This window comes from Ovis aries, chromosome 1 (genome assembly GCF_016772045.2).
Source record: "Ovis aries strain OAR_USU_Benz2616 breed Rambouillet chromosome 1, ARS-UI_Ramb_v3.0, whole genome shotgun sequence".
Taxonomy (NCBI): domain Eukaryota; kingdom Metazoa; phylum Chordata; class Mammalia; order Artiodactyla; family Bovidae; genus Ovis; species Ovis aries.
In genome coordinates, this window is record NC_056054.1 from 177,859,922 (window position 1) to 177,880,833 (window position 20,912).

The 20,912-nt window shown below is 42.2% G+C and overlaps 1 protein-coding gene across 2 annotated transcripts; it reads right to left on the minus strand.

Annotated features, from left to right (window-relative positions):
- Window positions 1-1,590: 1,590 nt before the first annotated feature.
- GCSAM (germinal center associated signaling and motility) lies at window positions 1,591-20,534 on the minus strand. Of its 2 annotated transcripts, XM_004002914.6 has the most exons (6): window positions 20,437-20,534; window positions 15,296-15,364; window positions 12,433-12,477; window positions 11,420-11,466; window positions 4,253-4,281; window positions 1,591-3,357 (listed from the first exon to the last, which is right to left on the minus strand). In XM_004002914.6, exons 1-6 carry the CDS (start codon window positions 20,463-20,465, stop codon window positions 3,040-3,042), a joined length of 537 nt encoding a protein of 178 aa, XP_004002963.1. In that variant the 5' UTR covers window positions 20,466-20,534; the 3' UTR covers window positions 1,591-3,039. The 2 variants fall into 2 exon arrangements, with proteins under 2 accessions (XP_004002963.1, XP_060260272.1); XM_060404289.1 differs by lacking the exon at window positions 15,296-15,364.
- Between the last annotated feature and the right edge of the window lie 378 nt (window positions 20,535-20,912).

The following is a 20,912-nucleotide window of genomic DNA, read 5'->3' on the forward strand; positions in this document are numbered from 1 at the left end:
AGTAATTATATGTCTGCCTCGAAGGAAGACTGCCAAGTGGCCCTGAATCACCAGACACATCAGTGCAAATTTTTCTCTATACATGATAAAGATTTTTATATCCTTTTGCTTGTTGACAAAATTTGTTCATAATCTGTGGTAGATGATGTACATACATTGAATGAAATCCTCCTGCTCATGGGTGATGGAGCTGAGCTTCTTACATGCTCAAGTTCACAGATCGAGGAAGAGGTGAAACTAGGACTCAAATCATTAATCATCTGACTCTAACATACGCACTCTTTGCCCTAAACCACGTTACATCTTGTACTGTATTCTCCATGACCGTGCATGCCTCCTTTTGAAATTGAGTGTATCTCGGCCAAGCGTCAAAGTTAGGATTCCATGCGGAAGAATTTTGCAGAAACTAGGAAGTTAGCAGAAGACACGATATTAAGCTGTGATTGGCTTAGCTCAAGACCATGGACTGACTGAGGCCTCATCAAACCTGTGTTGATACGTCCAACCTCAAGTCCCTAGACTTATCCCAACAGGGCACTTAGCACATTTTAAATAGCAACACAGTTTAACTTTGGTTCACTGGGGAGCAAAAAGGTGATTAAACTCATAATGCATCTACTACTTGTCTCAACAAGCTTCTTACTATTTTAACATCCCCCAAATTAGGACAATGGTTATGGGTTAAATAAAACGGGAAGTTGAGAGCACAGGTGTGCATATAGAAATAGTCTAATTTGCTGATTGTTCTTGCTCTCACCCTAAATTGTGGTTTAATATTTCCATGCCATTTTATTAGCACCAACTCTTATGGTTACACCAAGACCCAAAACACATTTTTGTTTAGTTTATCTCTATGATTAAGAAAAGTGTCTGCAAACTTTTTTTTTTTTCTCTGAAAAGGGCCCCCAAATAAATATTTTTGGCTTTGAAGGACCTGCAGTGTGAATTACAACATTTCAGCTCTCCAGAGGTTGAGAAGCCACAGCGAGCACGTGGATAAATGAGCAGGCTGTGGGCTGCCAAGCTTTTATTTATCAAGATAGTGAGTTAGCCAGATTTGGCCTGTGGGCCATAGTATGCTGACCCTGTTTTAAGGGCTGGGCATAGTTCTAGAAACACTAAAAGAAAGAAGGGGAAATAAATAATTGAGGCAGAGGGAGACGTGCTCATTAGAGAAGGTGTGTGTGTGTGTGAGGTTTTTTCCAGTGTGACACTTTATTCATAGTTTATACATGACATAGTACATAACACACATGCAATGTAGTAGAGCCCTTCTGTGGAGTATATTGGAAGAGCACCAAAGTGCAAGCCAGGAAATCAGGCTCCAGGTAAAGCTCTGCCACTCGTAGTGCTGCAGTGAGCTAGTTTATCCTTTCTGGGCCAAAAAAGATAGTGGAATTAAAGGATCTCCAGTGAACTTGCTAGTCTGTCTTTCTCTGATGCTATGGTTTTTCCTATACCAAGAAATACAATGTTAAAAAATATGGATTAAAGTATATATAAAAATCTGGCCTGGAATGTACCAATTTAACCCATGTAACCTAACCAACCAAGGCACCAGGGTCAATGAGTCAAAGACACTCTGCAAAGGACACTACTTATTATTATTTTTTTAATATGCATTTATTTTTATTGGAGTACAATTGCTTTGCAATGTTGTATCCATTTCTGCTGGACAGCGTGAATCAGCTATATATATACATACATCCCTTCCCTCTTGAGCCTCCTCCCCCCTGCCATCCCACCCTCTAGGTCATCACAGAGCATCAAGCTGAGCTCCCTGCACTGTGCAGCAGGGCCCCGCAAGCTGTCTGTTCTACACATGGTAGTGTATATATGTCATTATTACTCTCCCATTCATTCCACTCTCTCCTTCCCGTCCCCCACGGCAAAGGACACTGCTTCGAGGCATGGAGTGAGAGGAATGCCACAGGCACCTACTTGGAAGGTTATGAGCGAGGAGTTGTGTACACAAACATACGTGGAATGAGGTTGCCCCTTTGGGCAACCTAGGGGCGCTTAATCTGATGAGTGAAGCTCCCCTGTGACTTCAGAGCACAATCACATGGACATTTTGTAGGAAGAAGCTGAACAAAGGAGCCAGGGACCAGGAAGTCCCTCCCACTACTGAGTAGAATGGCCTACATCCCAAGCCACGTAGAACCAAAGATGGTCACTTCCTTCTCAAAGAGTAAGTATTCGGGATAGTTGGGTGATATTTGGATGTTGGACATCATGGAGGATTCAGGAGGCTTTGAGGTTTGCAAACCACTTTCTACAGGGACCTCCTGCTATGTGTGTGTTGGGAGCGGGGGAGATAAGCTGAAAGTGCTCTGTCCCCCCAGACCTGCTTCAACCAAAGTTCCCCACTCACGGGTTTATTTGCTGGTATTAATTGCTGGAAACAGTGACAGACTTTATTTTCTTGGGCTCCAAAATCACTGCAGAGGGTGACTGGAGCCATGAAATTAAAACACACTTGCTTCTTGGAAGAAAAGCTATGACAAACCTAGACAGCATATTAAAAAGCAGAGACATTACTTTGCCAACAAAGATCCATATAGTCAAAGCTATGGTTTTTCCAGTAGTCATGCGTGGATGTAAGAGTTGGACTATAAAGAAGGCTGAGTGCCGAGGAACTGATGCCTTTGAATTGTGTTGGAGAAGACTCTTGGGAGTCCCTTGGACTGCAAGGAGATCAAATCAGTCAATCCTACAGGAAATCAATCCTGAATATTCATTGGAGGGACTGATTCTGAGGCTGAAGCTCCAATACTTTGGCCACCTGATACAAAGATCCTGACTCATTAGAACAGACCCTGATGCTGGGGAAGATTGAAGGCAGGAGGAGAAGGGGACGACAGAGGATGAGATGGTTGGATGGCATCACTGACTCAGTGGACAAGAGTCTGGGCAAGCTCTGGGACACGGTGAGGAACAGGGAATCCTGGCATGCCTCAGTCCATGGAGTCGCCAAGAGTCGAACACAACCGAGTGACTGAGAAACAGCACAAGTTAAGTGCTGGTCCAGTCGCTTCATTAGAAATGAGAAAACTGAGCCTGAGAAGGGGGCACAAGTGGATGTGGCTGTTTCAGGGAGTGAGGGAAGATTTTGTCGGGCATGAGAAGTTCATACTCGTCCTCTGGGGAGGGTGGGTGCTTAGGGGTGGAGGGCACACGAAGGAGTGAGTACTCAGTCTCGGTTCCTCCCAGTGATGCTCTGGGCCTCTCAGCCTTGAGGGAAACGTTCTCATAAGATTCCTCAGCAGAGATTCCCGACGGCCTTTTCCCGAGGACGCTGTGATTGATGAGGGTGTAGCACAGATCCTCCGAGGAGCCGTGGTCACCATTGTCTTGCTGGGTAAAGGAGAGCCAGCATTAAGACTTGGCCTCTTGTCATTCTCCTTCTACTTCATCTCAACACAGGCTCAGCCTCGGGCAAAGTCTGTCCTCCATGACCACTTCCCCTGCACCTCTTGTTTATTTTTCCTAAATGGCAGCCCCACCCCAACCACTAGCCCAAGCTGCCAAACTTCCCATGCTACTCAGAGAATTCAGCTTACTCAGGCATGTCCTCTCTTCCCCATGTCCCAGAGTGACCTCCCTATACAATTCCCAAAGTCTCAAGACCGTGAGTGCATCCATCCTTGTATAAGAGAACAATCTAAAGACAGCTTAAAATGCTTGGGTTATGATATTTAACCACCCACTCTAGAGATATTTGCATTATTAAAGGAGAATGCACTCAAGAGAAGGTCTCCTTCAGTGAAATCTCAGGAGATAAGCAGCAAAACAGCAAGGGACAGGAGCAGGAGCGTGGACTTGGAAGTAAGACTTGTTTTTGATCCATGCTCCTGCCATCTTGTCAGCTGTCTGGCTTTGAGGGAATATCACTTAACCCTTCCATAAAATGGGTAGGAAAATAATAGTACCACTCTCATGTAACTGTCACATCTCATGTGACAGTTACATGAGATGATGCATGTGAAGCATTCAGCCCACATAAACTGGCATAAACTGCCTGGCATAAACTAAATGCTCAATAAATACAAGTTCCTTTCAATGAATTGTGCAACAGAAGTGGCCATAGCTTCTGCTGCCAGACTCTGCATATGCCCTGGACTCATAAGCACTGGCATCTAAAGGATTCAGTATTAAGGTCATAAGGGGTCTTGGAGGTCTTTTCCTGCTAACTGAAGTGCCTGCATTTCTACTGTCATCTCAGAAAAAGTCTCAGAGATGTTTGCATTACCTGGATGGGAGCAGATGATGTTTCTTCATCTGGAGAAAGAAAATACACTTAATGAATTTCAGGTCATGGGGAGATTTCTGGGAGGGTAGAAGAGGGACACTGAAAGATAAGCAACCAGAAAACCAAGGTAGAGATAGGGTAGCCCTTCTTGGGCTATCCTGATCTTCAACACATCCCCGGGGAGCAACAGGGTCATCTAAACAAGAAACAGTCAAAGCTGTGCTGAGAGGCTAAGTGGAAGGAAAGACATTCAGTGGGTCTTGGACAGGAAATCACACGTCCCTCCCTTTCTCACTCCTTTCCTTACCCAAAATTCATTGCGTGCCTGGTGGTGGTGATTAGTCACTCAGTCGAGTCTGACTCTTGTGACCCTATAGACTGTAGCCTGCCAGGCTTCCCTGTCCATGGCATTTCCCAGGCAAGAATATAGGAGTTTCCTTCTCCAGGGGATCTTCCCAACCCATGGATTGAACCTGGGTCTCCTGCATTGCAGGTAGTCTCCTGCATTGTAGGCAGATTCTTTACCAACTGAGACACGAGGGCATGCCTACTGTGTACCAAGAATTAGGGAGAAAAAGAAGAATCAGAGTCAGATCCTGTCCTCAAGTTGCTCATAGGCTAGCATAGGAGGCAGACAAGGACCTAAGAGAGACCCACAAGGCAGAGGAAGCCTATTTCTGCTATAGGTGATAGGGGATGATGGCGGAGTAGAAGCTGGTGCTCAAAAATAGTTCTACAGAAAAGGAAACTCTCAAACCGAACCATTTTTGAGACTGGTGACAGAAACAAACAAAAGCAGGCCGATTGCTAAAAAGTCAATGTACTTAAAACCAGTAGGTTCTGGCCACTCAGCAAAGAGGGAAATACACCAGCTCAATAGGCAAACAAGAGCATTCACTGGAAGCCTCATGACATCACTACCCTGGAGATAGATGTGCCTATTTTAAAAAATGAGGATTGTTGAAGGAACTTCTGAAAAAAACACGCATACTAACATTCACATTTTAGGGATCCCTGAAGGAGAAGAGTGAGAGAGGCAGAAAATATATTTAAAGAAATAATAGCTGAAAACTTCCCTAATCTGGGGAGGGAAACAGGCATCCGGTGCAGGAAGCAACAAGATGAACCCAAACTGATCCAAACCAAGACATATCATAATTAAAATGGCAAAGTTAAAGAGAGAGTTTTAAGGCAGCTAGAAAAAACAGGAAGTCACATCAAGGGAGCTCCTATAAGACTATCAGCTGGTTTTTTAGCAGAAACTTTCCAAGGGAGTGGCATGATATATTTTAACTGCTGAAAAGAAAAACCTTACAACCCAAGAAAACTACCTAGCAAGGTTATTATTCAGAATTGAAGGAAAGGTAAAATTTCCCAGACAAGCAAAAAGTAAAGGAGTTTATCACCACTAGATTGACATTATAGGCAATATTAAAGGATCTTCTTTAAGCAGAGAAGAAAAGATTATAACTTAAGAGGATATACAAAAGAAAATATCTCATTGGTAAAGGCAAATATATAGCAAAGCCATTGTATCAGCAACTTAAAAAGCTAGTATAAAGCTTAAAACACCAAAGTAGTAAAATCAACTACAGTAAGAGATTAGGGATACACAGAATAAAAATGTAAAATATGATGACAAAAACATAAACGTAGGTGTGGAGTGGTAAAAATATAGTGCTTTTAGAATGCATTCAAACTTAAGGGACTGTCAGCTTAAAACTAACTGGAGAGATGGATACATTCCTAGAAACATCTAATCTTCCAAGACTGGTTCAGGAAGAAATAGAAAATATGAACAGACAAATTAATAGTAAAGAAATTGAATCAGTAATAAAAGAAAATAACTCCCAACAAACAGAAGCCTATGACCAGATGGCCTCACAAGTGAATTTTATCAAACATTTAAAGAAGAGTTAATACCTAGCCTTCTCTAACTAGTCCAAAGTATTGAAGATGAAGGAATGTTTCCACATGCATTTTACAAGGTCTGCATTACCCTGATCCATAAACCAGACAAAGATACCACATGAAAAAAGAAATAGGCCAATTTCCCTGATGAATATAGATATAAAAATCCTCAACAAAATATTAAGAAACTAAATTTAGTAATGCATTAAAAAGATCATATACCATGCTCAAGTGGAATTTATTCCAAGGATGCAAGGATAATTCAATATACGCAAATCAGTGTGATACACCACATGAACAAAATGAAAGATAAAAGTCATATGATCACCTCAACAGTTACAAACAAAGCATCTGACAAAATTTAACATCCATTTATGATAAAAAAACTCTCAGTAAACTGAATATAGAAGGAACATACGTCAGTATAATAATGGCCATACATGTCAAGCCCAGAGCTAACGTCATGCTCAGTGATGAGAAGCTGAAGTCTTTTCCCTTAAGATCAGAAACAATACAAGTATCCCCAACACTCACCACTTTTATTCAACATAGTACTGGAAGTTTAGCCCCAGCAACCAGAAAAGAAAAACAGATAAAGGGCATGCAAATTAGAAGGGGAAAAAGAAAAACTATCACTCTTTGCAGATGATATAATATTATATATAGAATACCCTAAAGATTCCACCAAAAAACTGTTAGAACTAATAGATAAATTCATTAAGTTGCAAGGATACAAAATTAGCACACAGAAATCTGTTGCATTTCTATACATTAATAGCAAACTATCCAAAATTGAGAAAAAATCCTAGTTACAATTGTAACAAGAAGAATAAAATACCTAGGAATAAATCTAACCCAGGATGAAAAAGATTTGTATTCTGAAAGCTATAAGATATGGATAAAAGAAATTAAAGATGACACATAAAAAATGGAAAGATATACTGTTCTCATGAATTAGAAGAACTAATACTGTTTTTCACAGAACTAGAATAAATGACCCTAAAGTTTGTATGAAACCACAAAAGGTGCAGAATAGCCAAGTCTTGAGGAAGAAAAACAAAGCTGGCGGTATCATGGTCAGTGATTTCAAACTAGACTATATTGCTATACTATGTTACTGCTAGTTTCCTAGTGGCTCAGTAGTAAAGAATCCCTCTGTCATGCAGGAGACCACCTGCATTGCAGGAGATGCGGGTTTGATCCCTGGGTTGCGAAGATCCCTTGGAGAAGGCAATGACAACCAACTCCAGAATTCTTACCTGGGAGGTCCTATGGACAGAGGAGCCTGGCAGGCTACAGTCCATGGGGTCCCAAGAGTTGGACAGTACCTAGCACTGAAACCAGTACCAACATGCTATTGATATAGTAGTATTATGGTACTAAGATTAATATGATACTGTCATTCTGGCTACTATTAAAAAGACAACAAATAACACTTGTTGTTTGGATGTGGAGACATGGGAATCTTTCTGCACTGTTGGTGGGATTGTAAACTGCTGCAGCGGCTATGGGAAACAGTATGAAGTGAAGAAGTGAAGTCGCTCAGTCGTGCCCAACTCTTCGCGACCCCATGGACTGTATAGCCTACCAGGCTCCTCTGTCCATGGGATTTTCCAGGCAAGAATACTGGAGTGGGGTGCCACTTCCTTCTCCAGGAGATCTTCCTGACCCAGGGATTGAACCCGGGTCTCCTGCATTGTAGGCAGACACTTTATACGGAGTTTCCTCAAAAAATTAAATATGCAACTGCCATACTATCTAGAAATTCCTCTTCTGAGTACTGATATGAAGAAAACATTTGAAAAGATATATGCACCTGAGTTCATTGCAGCAATATTTACAAAAGTCAAGATAGGGAAGCAACCTAAGTATTCCTCGATAGCTGAATGGATGAAGATGTGGTATATGTATATGCAAGGAAATATTCAGTTCAGTTCAGTCCAGCCGCTCAGTTGTGTCCGACTCTTTGCAACCCCATGAATCACAGCACACAAGGCCTCCCTGTCCATCACCAATTCCCGGAGTTCACTCAAACTCATGTCCATTGAGTTGGTGATGCCATCCAGCCATCTCATCCTCTGTTGTCCCCTTCTCCTCCTGCCCCCAATCCCTCCCAGCATCAGAGTCTTTTCCAATGAGTCAACTCTTCACATGAGGTGGCCAAAGTATTGGAGTTTCAGCTTTATCATCATTCCTTCCAAAGAACACCCAGGACTGATCTCCTTTAGAATGGACTGGTTGGATCTCCTTGCAGTCCAAGGGACTCTCAAGAGTCTTCTCCAACACCACAGTTCAAAAGCATCAATTCTTCGGTGCTCAGCTTTCTTCACAGTCCAATTCTCACATCCATACATGACCACTGGAAAAACCACAGCCTTGACTAGACGGACCTTGGTTGGCAAAGTAATATCTCGGCTTTTCAATATACTATCTAGGTTGGTAGTAACTTTCCTTCCAAGGTGTAAGCATTTTAATTTTATGGCTGCAATCACCATCTGCAAAAATCTCCCCCCAAATAAAGTCTGACACTTTCCACTGTTTCCCCATCTATTTCCCATGAAGTGATGGGACCAGATGCCATGATCTTCGTTTTCTGAATGTTGAGCTTTAAGCCAACTTTTTCACTCTCTTCTTTTACTTTCATCAAGACGCTTTTTAGTTCCTCTTCACTTTCTGCCACAAGGGTCATGTTATCTGCATATTTGAGGTTATTAATATTTCTCCCGGCAATCTTGATTCCAGCTTGTGCTTCCAGCCTAGCGTTTCTCATGATGTACTCTGCATATAAGTTAAATAAGCAGGGTGACAATATACAGCCTTGATGTACTTCTTTTCCTGTTTGGAACCAGTCTGTTGTTCCATGTCCAGTTCTAACTGTTGCTTCCTGACTTGCATATAGGTTTCTCAAGAGGCAGGTCAGGTGGTCTGAAATCTCTTTCAGAATTTTCCACAGTTTATCGTGATCCACACAGGAGACAGGGATCAAGACCATCCCCAAGGAAAAGAAATGCAAAAAAGCAAAATGGCTGTCTGAGGAGGCCTTACAAATAGCTGTGAAAAGAAGAGAAGCGAAAAGCAAAGGAGAAAAGGAAAGATATAAGTATCTGAATGCAGAGTTCCAAAGAATAGCAAGGAGAGATAAGAAAGCCTTTCTCAGTGATCAATGCAAAGAAATAGAGGAAAACAACGGAATGGGAAAGACTAGAGATCTCTACAAGAAAATCAGAGATACCAAGGGAACATTTCATGCAAAGATGGGCTCAATAAAGGACAGAAATGGTATGAACCTAACAGAAGCAGAAGATACTAAGAAGAGGTGGCAAGAATACACAGAAGAACTCTACAAAAAAGATCTTCACGACCCAGATAATCACAATGGTGTGATCACTCATCTAGAGCCAGACATCCTGGAATGTGAAGTCAAGTGAAGCATCACTACGAACAAAGCTAGTGGAGGTGATAGAATTCCAGTTGAGCTCTTTCAAATCCTGAAAGATGATGCTGTGAAAGTGCTGCACTCAATATGCCAGCAAATTTGGAAAACTCAGCAGTGTCCACAGGACTGGAAAAGGTCAGTTTTCATTCCAATTCCAAAGAAAGGCAATGCCAAAGAATGCTCAAACTACTGCACAATTGTACTCATCTCACACGGTATTAAAGTAATGCTCAAAATTCTCCAAGCCAGGCTTCAACAATATGTGAACCGTGAACTTCCAGATGTTCAAGCTGGTTTTAGAAAAGGCAGAGGAACCAGAGATCAAATTGCGAACATCCGCTGGATCATGGAAAAAGCAAGAGAGTTCCAGAAAAACATCTATTTCTCCTTGATTGACTATGCCAAAGCCTTTGACTGTGTGGATCACAATAAACTGTGGAAGGAAATATTACTCAGCCATAAAAAGAATGGAATTTTGCCATTTGCAACAATATGGATGAATCTAGATGGCATTATGCTGAGTGAAGTCAAGGAGAGAAAAATATCATCTGATTTCATTCATATGTAGATCTAGAAATAAAAACAAATGAACAAGCACCACAAAACAGAAACAGAGTCATAGATACAGAGAAAAAACTGGTGGTTACCAGAGGGAAGGGGGTGGGGGTACGAGCTAGTAGGTAACAGAGCTTAAAAGGTACAAACATCCAAGTATAAATAAGGCATGAGGACATGCTGTGCAGTATAGGGAATGCTGTGAGTAGAACTATAACACTAATAATTCTGTATGGTGACAGACAGAGAGTAACTAGATCATCTTGATGTGTAAAAATAAATGTACCTGGAACAAATGCAATGTTGTAAGTCAACAGCTTCAAAAGAATTTTAAAAAAAGTGTCTGTGAGTTTTGGCATTAGAGGTCTTATTTATACCATTAGAGGTCTATTCCTATTTCTGTTTTGCTTTGATTGTGACTGGGGTTTCCTGACACCCGCAGCTCCCCTGGGTGAAGTGGCAAGAGGTGAGAGGGCTGTACTATTTTTTTTACACACCTACAGGGCTCGTTTTTAAAATTCAAGGTGAATGAACCATGCTCTCCTCTTTAAACCCAGGAAGGCAAAAGCAAAACTCGTTTCCTTTTCTTCCTTAAAAACACTGTGGCCTTGTCCTTCCTCCTGCCTGTACTTTGGCCCCCCCTCCCCCACACCGTCCCCAATCTCCCAGTTAGATGGGGCACTATTCATTCACCACCCTCTCCTTTGAATGCTTTTCTTTCCTTCATTTCAACCCTGCTTCGATCACCACTGGCCCCCTAGGTGGTCTTCCAGCATCCATTTTTGCCATCCTCTACTGTTATCTGTTCTCTGAAGAGCAGACTGGGTGATGTCTTTAATGCAAATGTGATCATACTTGGCCCTTGTTTAAAGCCGTTCAGCACCTCCTGTAACTCTCAAGATGAAAAGATCCTAACAAGAAACATGATCCCAAGGTCCTGCTCCTCCTGCGCGTGCTCTGTGCCGCGCTGGCCTCCTTGCATTTTCTTACAGGTGACTTGTGCCTCCACCTTTGGCTTTTATTGTTCCCACTTAACTCCTTCAGCCAGCAGACCTCGGGAGATATCGGAAGGCTATGGAGATCAATAAGTCAATTCTTCCCTCAGTGAGCTCCTGGTTCAGCGGAGAGAGAGACATGCAATTGGACAAATGGCAGCAAATGTGTACGTATTATACCTGATGTATGCCCAAGGTGCTTTGGGAGTGGAGGGAAGAAGAAAAGCTAAGTCTGTCAGAAGTAAAAATGATGTGAAAGCAATGACTTACTTTGCTTTCGGGAGTCTTGACTTTCTTCAAAAAGGTGTATTTTCTTCCTGTAAAAGAAAAAGAAAGTAAATTGGTTGTTTTATTATTCAGAAACTCTCAAAGGGAGTTATACTCAACTATAAAAGCTCATGTTTAATTCATTTGTTCAAGTTATAATGCTTTTATAACACCTCCTTCAGCCAGAGAAAAAACAGGATAGGAAAAAGGGAAAACTGGAAATAAGACTGAGTAGAAATCTACTCCTTTGGGTTTCTCTCTCTCCCTCTTTCACCTCCCTTCTCCCTTTTCTGAGGCTGGTATGGAATTGACTTATAAGTAGAGAACTATGGTGATGATGTAGGTTTTTGGAGTTTTCTTTCCTGACAAAATGTCAATTTCTGTTATATTAAGGAGCCATTGTTATATACAATCTCAACCTCAGTCTCAATCTGTGATATCTAAACAAACAATCAAGCCAGCAAGCCAACACCTCCCATACGAGCCCTCGGAAAAACACAGTGTAAATATCATGGCAGCCAGTTATCATCTCAGGGGACAGGGCAACATCTGCTCTAAGCAGAATGACCATATGTCCTGGTTTGCACAGACAGTTTAGTTATGTCATTATCAATCACTTAGTGACCCTTAACTATTTTTAGCCTCCTTTTCATTTGCAGAAGTTTCCTGGTTTGGACAATGAATTATACATCATTCTGGCTATGCCTTCTCTGTGCCTCTGTCCCAGGAGCTGGCTGGGATGTGCAGTGTGATTAAGGGGCCTTTCTTTACCTCTGTAGCCAGTTTCATCCTTGCTTCGGAGGCTTTCCCATTTGAAGGGTGTGTAACCACCCATATGACTATTGTTCCTGTTTCTCACCAAACTTGAAGTGTGGTTTTCTCTGACTGACCCTCAGATGTCAGTGCCTGCTTCCACGGTGGCCACAGACAGTGGGAAATTCACAGGTAACTTACAGCAAACACCACACTGAAACCACACTTACAGAAAAATAACCCCTGAAGAGTTCTCCACTCACCACGGAAGGCAGAAACACGCTTCAGCGATGCGGCAGTCCGAGCATCTAAAATACCCAAGAAATGATCCATGTCACAAATTTAGTTTCTGCAACTTTGTTACAGTGACTCCCTTCCCTCTGTCATTTCTGTGGAAGAACTTTTTTCCCTCCCCAAGAGACTTCATTCTAGGTGACTTGGACACATCTATCATGCCTTCATCCTCACATGACACTAACTGGACCTTTGGAAATGTGCCCTTATCAACTCTTAATCAGAGAAGGAACTTACTGGTGTGTTCCTAGCAAAGGCTTGCACATCCCCAGTTCCAGTAATTTATGTGGCCTCTTGTGAGGAGGGGCACACAGTTGTCCCCAGGAAGTCTAAGTAAAAGTGTGTGGACATTTTAGAAATTTCTTCTAGGCATAGATTAGGCAATATTTGCATAGGATCCTGCTCAACTCTGAACTTCTCCTATTTATACTCCTATTTAAATTAATTTAATATTAATTTATATTAATATTTAATATATTTATTAATTTTGAGAATTTATTTTCTTAGGCTCCAAAATCACTGCAGATGGTACCTGCAGCCATGAAATTAAAACATGTTTGCTGCTTGGAAGAAAGCTATGACCAGCCTAAATAGCATATTAAAAAGCAGAGACATTACTTTGCTGACAAAGGTCCATCTAGTCAAAGCTATGGTTTTTCCAGCAGTCATGTTTGGATGTGAGAGCTGAACTTTAAAGAAAGCTGAGCACTGAAGAATTGATGCTTTTGAACTGCGGTGTTGGAGAAGACTCTTGAGAATCCCTTGGACTGCAAGGAGATCCAACCAGTCCCTTCTAAAGGACATCAGCCCTGAATATTCATTGGAAGGACTGATGCTGAAGCTGAAACTGCAAAACTTTGGCCACCTGATGTGAAGAACTGACTCACTGGAAAAGACCCTGATGCTGGAAAAGATTGAAGGCAGGATGAGAAGGGGACGATAGAGGATGAGATGGCTGGATGGCCTCACTGACTTGATGGACATTAGTGTGAGCAAGCTCCGGGAGTTGGTGATGGACAGGGAAGTGTGGCATGCTGCAGTCCATGGGGTCGCAAAGAGTCGGACATGACTGAGTGACTGAACTACTGTATCAATATTTGTCTTCTCATTGGTCTATATCCTACACTAGAACGTGAGTGTCACAAGGCCAGGACCATATTTGTCTGTTCATCATGGTACAGATTACCAGCATATGCTACAGTGTCTGGCACATAGTAAATATATTTTCAGTAAGTATCTGATAAATGAAGGAGTAGCTAAGAACAGAGCAACTCTAACTGGTTCAGATCACCAGATCTGCCTTACTGACCCCAAGGCAGCTATGTAAGGGCTTCCCTGTGGCTCAGTGGTAAAGTGCAGGTGACTGGGGTTCAGTCCCTGGATTGGGAAGATCCCCTGGTGAAGGAAATGACAACTCACTTCAGTATTCCTGCCTAGAAGGCAAAAATATATTGCACTAAGTGTAAGGGTCAAATAAAATTAATTATGGACAAAAGATATTTTTAAACTGGTTACTTCCCCTAGTCAACTTTTCTGCAATGTATTTTTGCATTTCAGTTTGGAGTTTTGGTCTAGGGTAGATTTAGACAACCTCCTCGGAAACCAGATGAATCTCCACAACGTGGGCTTGTGGTGGTTTAGTCACTAAGTCATGTCCGACTCTATGGACTATAGCCTGCCAGGCTCCTCTGTCCGTGGAATTCCCCAGGCAAGAATACTATGTGGGTTGCTATTTCCTTCTCCAGGGGATCTTCCCAAGCCAGGGATCAAACCTGGTTCTCCTGCATTGCAGGCGAATTCTCTACCAAATGACCCATGTGGGAAGTCCTACAACGTGGGCTACATGCTAGCAATTCCAGGACACAAAGCTTCCCTAGCCCCTGAAGTCTGCCCAGTCTCCCCCTCCTTATAATGCCCATGGCCCTACTTGTCTGTTTCATCATTTGGACTGATTATTTTAGCATATGTCCAGTGATACACACCAAATATATGAGCCTTTGTTTGTACTGAAGAAAAACATCCTTTTGTGGGGGAGGGTGCCTATGTAGGCTTTGACTGTGCAGTGGCTTTTTCAAAAGCTTCTCCTGAAACCATGGGAAAAGTACAGATAACTCTTCAAGCCACTGAACAACTGGTTCTACCACACTTTGGGATTCTTGGATTCAGGGACACTCATTTCATATTTTAGTGATTCCTTGACACTCAAAAGTCCTGGTCAGGGGACTTCCCTAGAGGTCCAGTGGCTAAGACTCTGTGACCCCAACACAGGGGGCCCGGGTTCAATCTTTGATCAGGGAACCAGATCCCACATGCCACAACTAACAGCTTGCATACCGCAACTAAGACTTGATGAAGCCAAATAAATAAAATTAAGGGGGAAAAAAGGCCTGATCAGAAGGGACTGATGAGGAAGACTGCATTTAAGAGCATCACGGTAATCACAAGTGTCTCTCTCCACAAAACTTTCAACACTTGTAGCCATGTGGGGAATGTGGTTACCTCAGAAATAGAAACTCGGAGCTTAAAGTGAAATGGCCAGAATGGGGCTGGAGAAGAAAGGGACATGAGATTAACAGATAAAGAGACAACAGGAAATATGGGTCTTCTTTCCGGTCCTATGGGCTGGACTCGGTTCCCAGCAAAATGGCACATCTCCTGTCCAGAGGCTCAGAGTGTTTTTGTCTTTTGTTGTGTCTTTGCATTTGCTATTGTTACAACTGCTGTTGGGTTGAAGCAAGGTCTTCCATTCTGGGGTGTGTGCAGCCCAGGACCTAACAGACTTCATTCCTCACAGGTAAAGCCTGGGAGAATTGCTGTTGGATTTGGTCTCACCTGGATATTCTCAGTCTGGGGCTTTGACTTCTCAGATTCCAGGGTGTCTCTTGAGTGTTCTGCTGCCACCTAAAACTCAGCATATCAAGAATGAGTTGTCTTTGCTCTCCAGGCTTCCCACCTCACTTGATAATTTTTCCAGCTTTCCTCACTTCTGCTATTTGTGGGTGAAGCCCCAGCATTGCCTCGGCTTTCTCTTGTTGCTCTTCCATTTGTTAATATGCCCTTCTAAAGCACAACCCCCAATCTGTCCTTGACTCGACCTCCTCTCCATTGCCACTGCAACAGCCCCCCCTCCCCAGTTTTCTCCAATAACTGCTGTACACAACCAGGCCCCAATCGTTTGTTCCCAAACATCCAGGCATCCTTATGAGGCCTGTCTGCTCAGCTCAGTTTCAGGGACTGCACTCAGGAACTGAGAAGGACCCAGGCCTCACGTACACTGCAGTTTTCGTAGAAAGTACCAAGGCAGAGAGCACACGATAAATGGGAAGGAAAAAATGAAATAAAGAAAAGAAATTGACTCAAGGTTTGGGTTGGGTTTCTGTGTAACTGTCCTTTGATTTGTGGGAAGTGTGGGGTATAGAGAAAAAGAAACTAGATGTTAAACACAATTTACTATGTGCTTACTATATATATATATATATATATATATAGACTTCCCTGATGGCTCAGGTGGTTAAGCGTCTGTCTACAGTGTGGGAGACCCGGGTTCGATCCCTGGGTCGGGAAGATCCCCTAGAGAAGGAAATGGCAATCCACTCCAGTACTATTGCCTGGAAAATCCCATGAACAGAGGAGCCTGGTAGGCTATAGTCCATGGGGTCACAAAGAGTCGGACACGACTGAGCGACTTCACTTTCACTTTACTATATATATAGGCACATAAACTATAAATACTACTTGTTTTTATATATACATTACTTACTATGCATACTACTTATTAAGTATAAGTAACATATACATTTTCTATGTTATAATTCATTTAATCCCAGAATAAATCCATGAGGTAGACATATTATGAGTCTATGTCTTGTGCATGAAGAAACTGAAATGAAAAAGCTTATGCAACTTGTCTGAGGAGACAAGTGAGAGTAAGTGGGAAAACTGAGTTCGCTTCTAGCAGAATCGTCCTCTGAGACTCAGCTCCTTTCATGAAGGGAATTGGTGCCATTCTGCCTGATGAGGGGGAATTTTTGTAACAGTCTTGATCTCGAGAGAAAAAGTGGAGTGTGCTGATTGGATGACAACCAGGTGGTAAGGGTGAAGTTGAAAATCAGATCCAAGTAAATATAAGACTTTTGACTATATTAAGGAAGATATTTTCAATCAGTATAGAAATGAAGATTTTGGGCCAACTGAGTAATTATGCGGAAAAATATGTATTTCTATCTGACATCATATAATAAGTGTATGATGCTAAAATGTAAGGCAATAAAACCATGAAAATGATACTGTGGATCTGTCTTATCCTGGGATGAGGAAATAATTTTAAGCATAAATTGGTAGAAAGCAAAAAGCTTTCTTGCCGGAGTCCAGCCCTGGTGGATCCAGGGAATTCGAAGGGGAGACGGAGTAGGCGAGGAAAAACTTATTTATTTAGAAATATAAAAGAAATTAAGAAGAAATAGTATAGTAGGAAAATTTAGTGGAGAAAAGAGGCTGAATAACTTGGTTTACAGGGAAAGCCAATAAAACTTCAGGACAAGAAGTTTGCACCATCTATGTTAGGCCACCGGCGCTCGTTTGAATAGCAGAGGGTGCCCCGCCTTGGGCTCCCTCTCTCACAGGACTTAAAAGCTGGGGCAAGTTAGTAGATGTGGCAAGCCTCCCCGCTCCAGATGGAAATTCAGCCAGAGAAGGAGAGGGAGGGAGAGGGAGAAAGAGAGAGAGAGAGAGAGACATGGGAGAAACCAGATTTCCAAGAAACTAGTTCGAGAGATTAGTCTGAGAAACTGGTCCATCCTTTATTGTTCAGAAGGCTTTTTATACTTTTTGATTGTACATTGAGATCAATGGATAATACAAAATTATGCAGTGTCAGCAGCCCTGACTCTTATCGAGACCAGGCTTTTTCTCTGCATACTTAGTTGTATACACAAGTCTTAGGTGATTTACATCATCTTCCAGCCAGAAGGCCAATTAACATTTTACTGCCCTTTTCTGATAAGGGTTTGTCAACCAGAAGACTTATTTGTCTTAGAATGTTGTTCTTTCCAAAATCTGGTGCCACTCTCAGAAAGCACTAAATAAAGTTACATTCTTACATAGCAAGGATACAACAATTTATAACAAGTAAAAGGAGTACAGTGATTTATAACAAAGAGAAAAGTAATTAAAAGTCTAATGTTGCTAACATCAAAACTACTATATTCCTATTTCTGCATCCTGATTACATTGATTAATATCCTCCAAGGTACCTAAAAGATAAAGAATATGGAGGCTTGGCAGCAGTCATTGAGTCAACAGTGAAAACCCGTCACCAATATAATTTTTAGCTCTTTAGAAAAGGCTCTGTATCTTTAAGATGCTTTAAGCTTTGTGCCTCTCGTGGTTGGGGGGCTGTAAGCAATTCACAAGTGGTAAAAAGTCCAGGGGAACCTGTCAGGCAAGTTAGAGAGCCATCAGAGGGGTCTGAGCTGAAACATTCCTTTCATATGTAGGAGACTGAAGCCCTGAATTAACTTTTTTCCAGAGAATGTCAGAAGAGTGAAAAGCAGAGTACAATAGAGCAGGCAGACTCTGGTTTTTGGGGGTAGATGTTCAGGAAAACCCAGGGGGAACCCTTGAAGCCGGATCACGCCTTTGCATTTTGTCGGGCTTCCTTCCTCGTGACCTTTGTTACAGGCAGGATTCCTCACACAGGCTCCCGACACTTTCTAGATTTAATGCAGTTATGTTTAAATATATAAGAATAGCAAAAATTCTGTATGACACAAGACACATGGACTGGAAAAATAACTTTTTTGTAATATTTATGAAAAAGTGCTAATTTCTTCAAGTAAAAATATCTTTTACAATCAGTAAAAGAAAGTCGACCAAAATCCAAAACAAAAATTGGCAAAAGGTGTATTAGCCCTTCATAGATGAAGAAATACAAATCTCTGACAAATACAGTAAAATAAAGATAACACTTCTAATGGTATAAGCAGTTCTGTGATTTTCCAGTTTACTTTTTTGTTTATATTTTATTTATTCTCCAATTTCTTTTACAACAAACATGTATTAAGGTCATCCTTCACCCTCTTATCAAAGTTCTAAAAAACGAAATTACAGATGTAACATCAATCTTAACTTTCTGTCCATCATATCTGTATTTTGTTTTGTTTTTCTTTTTAAGACATTTATTTAGGTTTCCAAGCATTCATTCAGCATTTTTGAGTGCCTATTCTATGTCAGAAACAATGTTAGAAAACACAGATTCAAAGATGAATAAGAAACAGTCTCTACTTTTAAGGACCTCACATCTAGACATAAAAATAGGGATTTATAATCTGATAGAAGAAGGCGAGAGTTTCAGATTGACAAAGGGTTGGGAGTATCTGGAAAGAAGTCCTAGACAACACTGACCCTCATGCAGGGCCAGAAAACATTCCATGGCTTTGCTAAGACTCCTTTTGTCAGGTAGCTTTTTGGATCCGATGTTCAAGATCTCAGTAGCATGAACTGAGCTCTGGGACACCGAACATAATCCTGTAAAGACTACCTTCCACCTCCCCAGCTAACTGATTATCACCATCTCACTTTGTACTGGAGGGACTTCTGTTTAGAGTGATACTAATTTTTACAGTAAAAGAAAAAGAAAGCGAAGTCGCTCAGTAATGTCCAACTCTTTGCGACCCCATGGACTGTAGCCTACAAAGTTCCTCCATCCATGGAATTTTCCAGGCAAGAGTACTGGAGTAGGTTGCTGTTTCCTTTTCCAAGGGATCTTCCCAACCCAGGGACCGAACTCGGGTCTCCAGCATTGCAAGCAGACAATTTTACCATCTGAGCCACCAAGGAAGCCATTTTTACAGTGACTGCTGTTAATGAAAGTGATGGTCAAACTAACTAGTATCTCTTAATTACTGAACCTGACTATGTACCATGAGTTTGAGCAAGCTCTGGGAGTTGGTGATGGACAGAGAAACTTGGCATACTGCAGTCCACGGGGTCACAAAAAGTTGTACACGACTGAGCGACTGAACTAAACTGAGTTGAAGTACCAGGTACCGTGCTAGCATCACACACACTAGAATCCTCCGAATAAGTATTGTGCTACTAATTCCATTTAAAATAATGAAACTAAGGTTTAGAAATGTTAAGCCAAGTTCCCTACCAATTTCAATGTCCTCTGCTTACCCATTGCAAGGATTGTATACCAGCCAAGGTCTTATGCTATCAGAAAGCTTGCTGTTTCAAGCTTTGAACTGAAGAGAAGTGAAAGTCGCTCAGTCGTGTCTGACTCTGCAACCCCATGGACTGTAGCCTGGCAGACTCCTCTGTCCATGACATTCTCCAGGCAAGAATACTGGAGTGGGTATCTGTTCCCTTTTCCAGGAGATCTTTTCAGCCCAGAGATCAAATCCAGGTGTCCTGAATTGCAGGCAGAGTCTTTACCATCTGAACCACCAGGGAGGCCCAAGAATACTGGTGTGGGTGGTCAGGTCTCCGGCACTGCAGGCAAATTCTTTACCATTTGAACCGCTAGAGAAGCCCAAGAATACTGGAGTGGGTAGCTATCCCTTCTCCAGAGAGTTTTCCTAACCCAAGCTGAGGTCTCCTTCATTGCAGGCAGATTCTTTACCAGCTGAGCTACCAGGGTGGTGGTGGTTTTATGCTGTTTGTGGGGCATTAAGAGCTCAAAAGAGTATCCCCTTCCTGCCCCAGAAAGTTGCTCCATTTCTTAGAGTAGCCTGCACAGAACTTCCCTGATAAAGTCCTGCCTTTCAGCTGTCCTGCACCAGTGGTTACTTTGATTCTGGGAAGAAGGCCAACTGATAAGGATCTGAACATGATCCCTGGCATGTAGTAGGCACTTCATTCTTGTCAATCCCTTACCTGGTTGCCTTCTCCCAAAGAGCAAACCTCTTTTTCTCTTTCTGGCCATGTTGCCCCAACCCATCTCTCCTGCTCCCCCTTAGGGAGTCCGGACTCACCTGTCTTCCCTTGGCAGCAAGTTCCCCATCCTCTCAGTCCTCTTGGCGCCCTCCCCTCAGCAGGCTGCTCCTGACTTAGAGACGGCCTGCGTTGCTCTGGCCACCAGGGCAGAGGGAGCTGAGGGGAGTGTATCCTCTGAGGAGGGGAGGAGGGGAGGAGGGGAGGAGGAACCCCCCCGGGGGAGGAGATTCAGAAGTGCACACAGGCACAGCTTCCTAAAATGTCAGAGGCTGAACGAACCCGGTTATTGCTTTTAACCAGAAGCCGTTAGTCAGTGAGGGTTTTGAAAGAATGGGGAAGCCCCGTCTGCAATTGTAAACAGGTCATAGGGGCTTTTCACTTCAGACATCTAAACTTATTAAACCACTTTGTAGTAGTCCTAGAAACATCAGAAGGGGAACTTGATTTTAAAACAAAAAAGCTTAAAAATCAAGGCATAGACCAGTAGAAAAATATTAGCAAAACATACATCTGA

Excerpts from the sequence above, each read along its gene's own strand:
- GCSAM (XM_004002914.6), bottom strand. The coding sequence starts at position 20,465 with ATGGGGAACTTGCTGCCAAGGGAAGACAG. Across the intron at positions 12,478-15,295 it reads CCCAGACTGAGAATATCCAG|ATGCTCGGACTGCCGCATCG; the intron begins GTGAGACCAAAT and ends TGGGTATTTTAG. Across the intron at positions 3,358-4,252 it reads CATCATCTGCTCCCATCCAG|CAAGACAATGGTGACCACGG; the intron begins GTAATGCAAACA and ends TCCTTTACCCAG.